The sequence below is a fragment of the Artemia sp. Qi Xiang Cuo genome, chromosome 6, assembly GCF_049724085.1.
Source record: "Artemia sp. Qi Xiang Cuo chromosome 6, ASM4972408v1, whole genome shotgun sequence".
NCBI lineage: Eukaryota > Metazoa > Arthropoda > Branchiopoda > Anostraca > Artemiidae > Artemia > Artemia sp. Qi Xiang Cuo.
The window spans coordinates 80,907,536-80,920,629 of NC_142799.1; the positions used below are offsets into that span (position 1 = coordinate 80,907,536).

Sequence of the window (13,094 nt, forward strand, 5' to 3'; positions counted from 1 at the left end):
ATTTTAAAGAACAAAAAAAAGTTTTTCAATCACAGCATCTCCTACAAGTAAACTCTCTGCTACTTGAAAATAAAAACCTCTTAGGTTTAAACATCAATGTTGAAAAAACCAACTTGCATTTTCACCCAGCAATTTATTAGCACAAGACACTTTGAATATTTTAGAAACAGGGACTGAACACCATTTTGACAATTGGGGCAATCAAAATCTGTGAGAAACCTAGAGTAGAGAGTTGGAACAGCTAATTTATAAAACTACAGCGTTTCGTATATTCCGCGACAAGGACGGCCAAGGGTACACGTCATTTTTTCTGAATTTTATATTTAACGATTATAGAGAATTCACGCAAAATTCAGAAAAATAAACTAAAAAAAGGGCGCAAATACATCAGAAAGAGCTGCAAGAATTAGGTTTACTTGCGGTCATTTCGAAATACAAAAATGGTAGCAGACCAAGAGTGTGCAATCAATATGGACGTCATGGGCAAGCAATCCATGTGATTATCAACAAGAAAACAGGGAAAGTGTAATCTGCATCAGATAAGGGAAGACTCTTCTGTTTTCACTACAAAATGTAAAAATGGTAGGTTAAGTCTGAGCTACCAATGTGTAGATCCTTTTTACCCTATGGGTGAGCTAGTAATGCAAAGCTATCAAACGAGAAGATGTAGCTGGTTCTGTTTTCAAGAACGGGCATTGTAAACCTACAATTAAGGGCATCCGAATATGGTGATTCTAACGGTGCAGTTTTTATTCCGGTTTATTTTTCAAAGGGTTCCATGACCATTTTCGGAATTCTTAAATTTTATTTTCACAATAAAAAATTACTAATAAACCAAACCTAAATAATAACTACCTTTTTTGAATTAGTGATAACTGACAATTTTCAGTTGACAATGAACAGTTTCTGTGAACACATGTTTTTCAAAGTTTTCAGCGACTTTGAGATGAGGTTTGCTGTCTAAAAGGTTGGGGCTTCTACTACTTCAGCTATCTTGATTCTCAGATTGTAGGGAGCTGGCAAACTTTTTACACTCTAGCAAAAGTGTAGGCTATGCAGGGCAGGGGCTATCAGGCCTCTTGAAATATAAAGAATTTCCACGTAATCAATTAAATTTTCCATATAATCCGACTAAATCATGCGGTTTTTGCAAAAAAATTACCCATTTGTCAGGCTCCCTCTAAGACAAATTCTGGCTTGTGTCATTGTTCTTTATCACTAGACACCTGCCAATCTATTACCCTTGTACCAGAAAAATAAAATAAAATACTGAAGAGATGATTCTGGTTTTAGGTTTATGGGTTGAAGTATCAAAAACATATCATGGCATTACCCTACTGCTATAAAAATGATACAATTATGTACAATAAATAGTATGAATAAAAGAAAATGAATTGAAAAAAGAAAAAAAAATATAAAATTATACACAATAGATATTATGTATAAAAGAAAACAAATTAACTTTGACATAGACATACAACTTTTCAATTGTACTGCTGCATTGAAGTATTTCCTAACACGTTTTGTTGAGCCAAGAATGAACTGAACTAAAGAAACGGAAAGTCCTGGATGAAAAAACAAGATTTTTTAGCTCCAGTCTCTTACCAAAACGGCGTCTTCTGGTTCTTGGTTCTAGTTCTTTAAACATTTCTTGGTTATAACGACTTATGTTAATGAAATACAAACACAAAATGAAACACAATTAAATGAAACACAAAATGAATTGAACTAAATAAAATCAAAGAAAAAATCAAAGATGTGCCTTAGTCAAGCCCATACTATATGAGACTTTTGGTATATTTCCAATAAATTTCATAGATTTACGACATGATTTGTCTGTTTTTTAGTTGGTTTTCTTAAGTTATGCAACTCCCCTCCTCTGAAATGACCAAACATCGCTTAACTATTTTCTAATTACCAAGATTTATTTTAATAGCCTTTGTTTTTTTTTTCAAGTCATAGACCCTCCCTAAAATGATAACATCTTTTTTTTTTTTTTTTTCAAGTTACGAAGGCGCATTAGATCTACTTTCGTCTTCTTACCGCATAGCCTATGATAAGCTTCATCAAGTCTGAAGTTAACCTAAGAAAGAACTGAGCTTTGTTAAACAGAAGAAGAGTAATTAAATAAAAGAATACCTTAAGCCGTTCTCGAAGTTTGTCTATAACTTCTGGGTGACTATTTTGTGCATGGGTTGCAGTAACAAAAAGGGTAGGAGACTTAAACTCAACAATGCTGTCATCCAAATCTCGAACACCCTCAACACTTTGGCTAGGGTAGCCAAGACACACAACACCTGACACTGTTTCAATTACTGCCACTTGTAACGCCAACAATGATCCAGTGTTTGTTCCAAGCAATATAATTGGCCTATTGGCACAATGAGCTTTCAACTCTCTAACTTTGGCTTTGCCAGTCATAATAACAGCTTGCATACTCTCTGGTACCTCCATCATCCCAGGATGAGCTACAGAGTGGACATTGATTGGAACCACCTTACCGACTTGATTGAAAAGTTGAATCCAAGCAGCTGCCCTCTTTATCGGCGGTAGACGTGTGGTTGTCGGAACTCCAGTAAATAAAATAAATAAAGGGTTATTAGGTAGCTTATTAGGCTTATTTTGAGCTAAAAGTTGACCTACTGGATCCCAAGGTCGATCACTCATCTTAGGGAGGCTTTCAATAGAAGGCGTACAAGCCAGTAGGTTATCTATAAGAGGTGGGATTTTGCAACGAAGAGTTTGAAGCACTTCCAAATAAGCAACTAGATACCGTTTTGTTAATGAATTTACAAGCTTTTTATGTAACCATTGACACAAATCGGTTTCCCAGTTTAAAAGCCCAAAAACATGTCTAAATCGCTTGGCAGATATAGATACTTGATTACGGACTAGTATAGGTTCGTTTGGATTCCCAACAAAGCTTAGACGAGCCAACTGATCATTGTTCAGTATTTTGGCTGCATTTGAAAAAACTTGGAACTGCAACTGACTCCATCCTTCCCTGAAAATGATTACAGACATTAGAAGATATTATAGGCAAACCCATGTTAAATACAAACAAAATAAATCTATAAAAATAAACAATTATAAAGTAAATATAAACTAAATTAAATATAAACTTTAAAGCTGGTTGAAAATGGACCGCGGAGGCACGACATCATAAACGTGAAACCACAAACATCAAGCTTATGTTTATATTTTCATCAAGCTAATGTATTTAAAATCGTCTTTGAAACCATATTTTTTTTTACATGTTTAACATGTAAATTTAATGTCAACAATAGAATCCAAAGCCAATAAGTTTCCACAAATACAGCCAAAAAATTGGATTAGGTTACTGGAGAATACAAACTCAAAGGTCAACCTAATTATTATGAGCATTAATCATTTGTTTATTATATATTATTATACATATACAAATTAAATTAAAACCAGCCTAGTAAAGGCTGGCATGGAGCCAGTTTAGATTTAGGTTAAATGGTTGGCGCGCTGAGTTAGGAATCCTTTGTCTGAGGGACACGGGTTTGATTCCTGGCGTGACCGCTTATTTGGTTTGGGACGGGGGTCAGTGGCATGATTCTGTAAGCTCAGCCAGAGTCAACCCAGTTTTGAATGGGTTCCTGGAAAAATACGGGAAAGGTAAGCAGGAAGGGTGTGTGAAAGCACAGGATGGCTGGCCCCCAGCCCGTCATTGCACTTCCTGGCTGATCAGATGGAGATCAGCATCGCCAGTTTGGACCTTGAGGTCTTGCGCTGTCATACTTTTTTACTTACAGTTTAGATTATAATTAAATGTCCATAACTAAAACTGAACCAAACACTACTATCAAGGCCTTAGTTACCAGAATAAAAATAAATTCAGATCTTTCATTTTTTTTAAATTGAATGAAAGTAAATAAACTTCTATGGCTGGTTGACAAGATTCAGTGACTGAAAGTGATCTTAAGGCAGCATTAATAAAAACAACATGACCATATTTCGTCAACACGACCATATTTGCGTCAGTATATCCCGAAATGACCATTAAATTAATTGGTAAGCCTAATTAAAATCAACAATAGTTTATTTTGTTAAAAAGTATTAAGAGGTGGAAATCATACCACTTTATTGGTGGTAAAGTATTTGGACAGTTTGAAGTCAGAAAACGATTCTTTCTAGAGATGGCCACTAAAAAATTACAGAAAAATAGTGAGGTATCTGAAATTTTGTAAAAAAAAAAAAAAAAAAAAAAAAAAAAAAAAAAAAAAAAAAATATATATATTAGACATTGGTACTGAGAAGTATGTGAGCCAATAACTCATTTCTTTCTTTTTTTTTTGGCTTACTACAGCAGTTTGGTGAAATACTAAAAAATAGCTTGGTAGAATACTAAAACAGTGATGGTCAGAGAAACAACTATTTACCATATCATCTTTTCTCAATTCCTTCAAAATAGTCATATTCTATAAAATTAAATAAAAAACAACAACAAGTATTCTTAATTGAAAGTAAGGAGCAACATTAAAACTCAAAACAAACAGAAGGTACTGTAAAGAGCAAGGTATTGAGGAGCAGGTAACCCATTCATATACAGTATAGTTTCTGTTCGTTTTGAGTTTTAATGTTGCTCCTTACTTTTAGTTGAAAAAAACTTATTTTTTAAAACTTAATTTCTGATCGTTTTGCAAATAATGCCGGTAAATCTGGCTTACCCTCCATGAAAGATTCTCTCCCCTCAGAGAAACTCCTCCATGGAAAGTTCTTCCCACATAAAATACCCCCCCCCAGGAAATATTCTCTTCAGGAAATTTCATCCTCACTGAAAATCCCCCCTCCATAAACATTTTTGCAGACAATTCAGCCTGAAAAATTCTCCTTGGCATACTTTCATTTGCAAAAGATTTGAATTTCTAATCGTTTTCCCAAGCAATCCGAACTACCCTCTTCCATGGAATTTTTTTTCATGAAGTCCACACTGACTGAAACTTTCCCCCAGACCATTCCCCTGGAAATCTCCACATGCAAAACTGAGTTGGCAAAGAGAAACTAAGACAAATAATAATAATTTTGTATAGGAATTATGTAAAATCCTCCCAGTGTAAAATTTCCCTTGGAAAATTCACCCCAGAAAATTCTCCCCATGGAAACCCACCCCAAACACAAAATCAGCCCCCCCCCCAAAAAAAATGTGCATATACTTCCCAATAACAAATACCATACGTATGCAATGGGCAAATTTTATAACTTGAAGACCTATCCTCAGGGGCTGTGGGGGGTTATATTATTTCCAAAGGCACAGTTTTGGACTTTTTAACTATGTTGAACAAAATGACTAGCTCAAAATTTTGATCCGACTAATTTGAAGAAAAAAGGGGCATAGGAGGGGAGCCAGTTGCCCTCTGATCTTTTTGGTCACTTAAAAGGGACACTGGAACTTTTAATTTTTGTTTGAATGCACCCTCTTTCCATTCTCTAGGGCCATTAGTTTAGTATGGTCACCACTAAAAAAAGAAAAAAAAGTGGTTATTCTTCTGGCAAAAACAGGTCAAACGCCTTGACTGGGGTTCAAAACATGTTGAAATCTTACTACGTTTAAACGTCAAATACGGATGTAAATACTGTCCAATATGTCAAGCTTAGTATCCACAAAAAGAAGGCCTGGGTTTTAGCAAGAATTGGCCATAGTCCAAGTATCCTCAGTAACCCCTGAAATTTTAAAATTGTCGCCATGTTTCAGCATTAAGAACATGCAACAATATTAGCCCATTTACTAGGCTCATTGCCCCCCTAATAAAAGGTCTGTCATTAGCTGCTAAACCCAATACTATCAGTAAACCTGCAGATTTGTTGAAATTCATTTCAACAAATGTTATTCAATTTTCAACAATTTGTTGAAATGCTACAACTTTTCAACATCAAACAAACATTTAAAGAAGCCTACTAGCCATTACACCAAATTTATTGCCCACCTGTCTGTCGTTTATAGGCTGGCAAGAATGGGTCCAAGACAGACAAAACACCATCAGCTAACCCCCAACATCACTGAAATAGTTGATATGCACCAATTTATGTGCAATGATTAAAGTTGGAATTTCTTTGGAGCACTGAAAATACTAAATAATAGCGCAAAATATATTATTATAAAACAGTATTATTTTAGATACTTAGGTTGATTTGTTATTTTATCACTAGTTCTATAACTGAAGTTGCTGATCTAAGGAATAAAAATATAACATTATGAAAAAAACATTTTTTTTTGAAAAAAATATTTATTAAAACATAGCAGACGTCCAGCATACATTCATCTTTTTCTTGATTTAATCTATTTTAATATTTGATTTGAATATCAGGCCAAATCTTTAACTATTTGATTAGGGAATTCTAAAGTTGTTCAGTGCTATGCTTTTTATGACTATGATTTTAAATAGGAATATCCAATGATTTCAGCTATAATAAATTATGAAAGGTGCTATTTTTTTTAGGGTTAAGAGTGAAAAAAAAACTTTCATATAACCAACTTAGAGGAAAAGTGATTTAAATTGGATGATTTAGACTATTCAATAAAAGACTTAGTTAAGACAAGGCCTTTTATGTACAATCCAAGGGATAAAAATTATATTTGTTTTCATTGGATTCCTCAATAACTACCATGTGTTTTGATCTGCATATTGACTATCATACAAATTGGTTCTTCATCCTCAATTTTGAAAGTTAAATAATATAGAAAATATAGAAAAGCTTACATTACATATACTTATAGTAATAGTACTATACATATACTTATAGTATATGTTACATATACTTATAGTAAATATAGAAAAGCTTACATTACAGAGCTTATGGAAGAGAAAGTGTGAATGAAAAAGTGTGAAGTGAAACCAATTTACTTAAGCTCCATAGTGTAAGCCACTTAGTGTAGGCAACTTAGTAGTAATTTTTCAAGAAGTAGCAACTTTTTCAAGAAGCACTCTTCTATCCGAGAGAGAAGCCATTTCTTCAGCCAACAAATAACCAACTTGTGGAATCAGCTCTCTGAAGATACAGTGTCTGCAGACTCGACAATTGCCTTCAAGCAAAGACTTGACGAAGATTGGCAAAAACAGGAGTTCCTCTACAACTGGGAAGCTGCTGAGTCTACAACCCGAATGTAGCAAGTGAATCACAAAAAAAAAAAAAACATTAGATGTCATCACAGAACATTACAAAGATGGAAAATCCTTAGATTCGCTCCAAGCTGCGATTTAAGGTAATTTAAGGTAATGTGAAACTGGGGTAAGTTATTTATAAATCTTGGTTTTTTTTTTATAAACATACATGGCTATGGTGAAGCTCAGCCTCAACATTCAAAATTATGCAAAAAAAAAAGACTTAAAATACTAGCTTAGTAAAAACAAAGGATTAAGATAACTTACTTGTTTACAGACTCTTCCCAATCTTCATTGGAATTACATTTTAGCCCAGTTATAGAATTTTCCATACTTTTCATTGAATCTCTACCCACCCCCAAAAATGGGTTTTCTGAATTATCATCAGAATCATCACCAACAACACTTATTTCTTCACCAATTTCATAATGAGTCTCTTCAACATTCTTCCATGAATTCTTCAAAAACAAAAGTTTTGATGGCTTACATAATCCACCCTCATGTTCAGTATTCCAAGCTCTTGTATAGGAGTGCTCTCTTGCAACAATTCCAATGGGTTTCTCAATAAAAGAGATTTGTTGCAAATATTTCAGTACATCTGATTTTCCATGTTCCTCAGATTCACAGCTTTCCTCAGAAGCAAGTTTAGGCCGCTTGATTTTGACAGTTGAAGCAACATCAAGAGGTACATCCATTACTGAAAATACATACTATATAGATATTAAATACCAATGGACTGCAAAAGAGTTATTAAATAGCAAAAGAGTTTCAGGAAAAGATATAGAGGAAAATGAAAAAGTTTGTGATACATTGGATGTGAAGAAAGATCGATTTTGGGAGGAAGAATTAGTGACAGTACTAAAAGGATTAAAAAAGGATAAGACCCCGAATGATGATAGTGTGGTAAATGAATTTCTTAAATATGGTTGCTGTGAGGTTAAAGATAAGCTACTGAAGTCTATGAGTATGATTTTGGAATAGTGGAAGTACCTAATGATTTTAGGAAAACCTTAATTAAAGCACTGTATAAGAAAGGTGATAAGAGTGAGTGGTAATTATTGAGGCATTAGTCTGGTCTCTGTAGGTAGCAAATTACTTAGTTATTTGATACTGAGAGATGCTGTAGTCAAAGTTTGAAGAGAAAGACAGTGCAGTTTTAGAAAAAGTAGAGGATTTGTCAACCAAATTTTCACTCTTAGGTTAATAATTTAGAACTGCCTGAGTTGTCAAACACATTTGGTCCTCAGTTTTATAATTATGAGCAAGCATTAAATTTTGTTGATAATAGAGCTGTAGCAAAGGTCTTATCCTTGTATGGTATACCACACAAATACATTAAAGTGATTAGTGCTATGTACAAGAATAACACTGCTGCAGCTAAGGTAAGAAATGAGGTTAGCAGCTGATTTTTTATTAAATCAGAAGTTAAGCAGGGTTGTGTTCTATCCCCTTTAAATAAATCATTTTGATGGACTTTGTTTTAAGGAGCAGAATACAGGCAATGGGAGACCATGAAATCAAATGGAGAGGAAAAACTTTCCTGGACATAGATTATACTGATGATTTAAGCATCCTAGATGAAGTTGTGAGTAAAATGAATGAACTTTTAGAGGTTTTGCAAGTTCAGGGTGCTACAATAGGTTTGAAAATTAATCTTAAGAAGACTAAGTCACTAAGGCTAGGAATAAGTGAAGATGAAAAGGTGATGTTAGAAGACAAATAGATTGATCAGGTGGGCAGCTTTCACTTACCTTAGTAGTATTATTAGTAAAGATGGTGGGAGCAGTGAAGATGTTAAAAGTAGAATAGTCAAGGCTCAGGGCGTTTTTTCACAGTTAAAAAAAAGTTTGGAAGAATAGGAAGATAAGTCTGCAAACACAGACAAGACTATTGGAAGCTACAGTGATGACAGTAGTCAAATATGGGTCTGAAGCATGGGTGCTCCAAAAAGCAGATCAAGATTGTCTAGATGTTTCCCAGAGTGCCTACAGATTGCTCTGGGTATCCAGCTGACTGACCGTATTTCAGTCAGTAGCTTGTACAAAAAATGTGATTCAATCCTGCTTTCTAGGACTATAATGAAAGAAAGGTTGAGATGGAAAGGGCAAGTTCTACAGATGAAGGATGACAGATTGTTGAAGAATGTCCTTTTTGATCAACCATCTAGGGCTAAAGGGTAAGCAGGTTGTCCTCATCTGGGATGGAAGGATGTCATAAAGAAAGATTTAAAGGAAATGGGAACTTCCTAGGAGGGTGTAAGAAGGGAGGCTTTGAATAGATTGGGATGGTGGAGGAGCATGCATAGCTGTGCTGGCCTCAGGCGGCTTGGTGCTGCAGTGAGTTGTTAGTAGTAGTATTAAATCTTAATCAACCAAAAGAGACATGAACGGATGCTAATAATGGTTTCATATTGACAACTACACAAGGAGGCATGGAGGAAGTGAATTGGCTCACCCATAACCCTTGTCTAAAGAAGCCCTGAAAAAAAATAATAATAAATAAACAAGGCAGCTTTTCTGTGCTTTTTCATGCTTCTGGCCAACATCCCTTACCTTCTTGAAAAGCATAGACTAAGTATACAAACCTTCAAATGTCCTTTGTGCAACAGCTCACCCAAATCTATTCTCTTTTCCTCTCTCATTCTGAACAAGACTAATATGGGCAAGTGATGGGAATGTTCTTTTAGCTCATGAGTTTTTCCAGCTGGGAAAGACCCAGCTAGGAAGTCTTTTGTTAAAATTCTACTTTAGTTACTTTTGGCTATCTTGGAAAGGGGTTGGGTTAGGAAAATGAAACTTTCAGGGATGGATTTACATGCTAAGTATGTCCCGGGAAGGTACTTTGAAGTACCTACCTCCACTCCTCCCCCCCTCTATATAATGGTAAATTACTGCACATTACTAGTTGTTTTAGCTCACATTTCATCCTATATTACTATCATAATTATAAATCACTGCTTACCTTACACAACTTCAGCTTTTAACCTTGTTCATTAAGATATATTCCAAAATCCTAATTTCATTATAGGCCATTTAATTTTCTACCCATGCTGACTTTGGTCATGGTATAATGAAACTGGGTTTGTTGTGATGTCACAACTTTGCTTATCATAACCCCTTACCCTTAAGGGTAGCATCCAGGTTCCAAACAACTCTGTGTTGATAGACATTTAAACTTTATTAATTAGGGAAAGAATTTGACAAGAGATAGACAAGTAAAAATAACCGAATCGTTTTTAAAGGACAAATTATGTCATGGGAAGATTTTTTTGAAATCCCCTTCCCCCCAAACTCAAAATTTTTTAAAATTCTACTTTAGAATCTTTTAAAATATTTCTAAAGCACTAAAAGATAGAGTGCTAAAAACACCAGAATCGACTTCAGAGGCCACATTATATCACGGGAAGATGTTTTTGAAATCCCCCCTCCCCCCAGACTAAAAATTTTCCAATATTTTACTTTAGAAGCTTTTTTAAATATTTATAAAGCGCTAAGACATAGAGCGCTACAAACATAAGAATCGACTTTAGAGGACAAAGTATGTCATGGGAAGATGTTTTTGAAATCCCCCTTCCCCCCAAACTAAAAAATTTCCAATATTTTACTTTAGAAGCTTTTTTAAATATTTCTAAAGTGCTACGACATAGAGCACTACAAACATCAGAATCGACTTTAGAGGACAATTATGTCATGGGAAGATGTTTTTTAAATCCCCCTTCCCCCAAACTCAAAATTTTCCAAAATTTTACTTTAGAAGCTTTTTAAATATTTATAAAGCACTAATAGATAGAGCGCTACAAATATCAGAATCGAATTTAGAGGACAATTTATGTCATGGGAAGATGTTTTTGAAATCCCCCTTTGCCCCAAACTCAAAATTTTCCTAAATTCTACATTAGAAGCTTTTTAAATATTTCTAAAGCACTAATAGATAGAGTACTACAAATATCAGACTCGACTTCATCGGACAAAATAATATCGTGGGAATATGTTTTTGAAATCCCCCTTCCCCCCAAGCAGAAAAATTTCCAAGATTCTACTTTAGAAGCTTTTTAAGTATTTGTAAAGCACTAAGACATTGATCGCTACAAACATCAGAATCTACTACAGAAGATAATTTATTGAATGTGCAGATGTTCTTAAAATCACCTTTCCCCCCAAACTCAAAATTTTCCAAAATTTTACTTTAGAAACTTTTTTAAATATTTCTAAAGCACTAAGACATAGAGTGCTACAAACATCAGAATTGACTTTAGAGGATAATTTATGTCATGGGAAGATGTCTTTGAAATCCCCCTTCCCCCCAAACTCAAAATTTTCCAATATTTTACTTTAGAAGCTTTTTTAAATATTTCTAAAGCGCTAAGACATAGAGCGCTATAAACATCAGAATCGACTTTAGAGGATAATTTATGTCATGGGAAGATGTCTTTCAAATCCTCCTTCCCCCCAAACTCAAAATTTTCCAAAATTCTACTTAAGAAGCTTTTTAAATATTTCTAAAGCACTATAAGATAAAGCACTACAAATATCAGAATCAACTTTAGAGGACAATTTATGTCATGGGAAGATGTTTTTGAAATCCCCCTTCCAACTTTTCTTCTAAAGTCAATTCTGATGTTTGTAGCCCTCTATGTCTTAGTGCTTTAGAAATATTTAAAAAAGCTTCTAAAGTAGAATTTTGGAAAATTTTGAGTTTGGGGCAAAGGGGCATTTCCAAAAAAATTTGAGTTTGGGGGAAGGGGGAATTTGGCCTCCAAAGTTGATTCTAATGTTTTTAGAGCACTATCTATTAGTGCTTTGGAAATATTGAAAAAACTTCTAGAGTATAATCTTAGAAAATTTTGAGTTCTGGGGGAAAGGGGATTTCAAAAACATCTCCCCATGACATAACTTGTCCTCTAAAGTTGATTCTGATGTTTGTAGTGCTCTATGTCGTAGCACTTTAGAAATATTAAAAAAAGCTTCTAAAGTGGAATTTTGGATAATTTTGAGTTTGGAGGGAAGGGGGATTTCAAAAACATCTTCCGATGACATAATTTGTCCTTTAAAAACAATTCGGTTATTTTTACTTGTCTATCTCTTGTCAAATTCTTTCCCTAATTAATAAAGTTTAAATGTCTATCAAAACAGAGTTGTTTGGAACCTGGATGCTACCTTTAAGGGTAAGGGGTTATGATAAGCAGTTGTGACATCACAAAAAAACCAGTTTCATTATACCATGACCAAAGTCAGCATGGGTAGAAAATTAAATAGCTTATAATGCAAATAGGATTTCGGAATATATTTTAATGAACAAGGTTAAAAGCTGAAGTTGTGTAAGGTAAGCAGTGATTATAATTATGATAGTAATTTAGGATGAAATAAGAGCTAAAACAACTAGTGATGTGCAGAAATTTACCATTATATAGAGGGGGGATGAGTGGAGGTAGGTACATCAAAGTACCTTCCCAGGACATACCTTAGCATGTAGATCCATCCCTGAAAGTTTCATTTTCCTAACCCAACCCCTTTCCAAGATAGCCAAAAGTTACTAAAGTAGAATTTTACCAGTCTTTTTAATCAGATGCATATCACCATCATTCAGAGTACAAACCTACTAATTCAAAAAAAAAAACAAAAAAAAACAGTACAATTTCAAAAGGAAGATAAAATGTGGGTTTGCTTTTAATACAACACAATGTTGTGGTATATCATTCAGGATATTTGATGTGCCTGTCTACACACAACTGGGAGGTGTGAAAGTAAATAAAGGATTAGGCCTATTGACCAAATCTGTGAGAAAGAACATTTATTTCTACCCATACATTACCATACCTGCTTATATTTGATATTAAGTTTCATTTTAAGAGGTTTTCCCTGGTGTTTCACTTTATTTACCTGATTTTTGATGTTAGAAAATTTTTATTTTCTATTCCCAAGGGACTTGTCCTTTGTCTGCTAATAAACAGCTGTTTGTTTGTTTGTA

At 34.3% G+C, this 13,094-nt stretch overlaps 1 protein-coding gene across 1 annotated transcript in view; it reads right to left on the minus strand.

Annotated features, from left to right (window-relative positions):
• The window catches only part of Rcd1 (Reduction in Cnn dots 1), a 30,568-nt gene extending 17,477 nt beyond the window's left edge, over positions 1-13,091 (minus strand). Inside the window, exons 1-3 of the mRNA XM_089090411.1 lie at positions 13,007-13,091; positions 7,395-7,824; positions 2,140-3,004 (exon numbers count right to left, since the gene is read on the minus strand). Coding sequence (XP_088946537.1) covers positions 2,140-3,004; positions 7,395-7,822 — 1,293 coding nt within the window. The 5' untranslated portion in view covers positions 7,823-7,824; positions 13,007-13,091. The remainder of the gene's footprint in view (positions 1-2,139; positions 3,005-7,394; positions 7,825-13,006) is intronic.
• Positions 13,092-13,094: the final 3 nt, after the last annotated feature.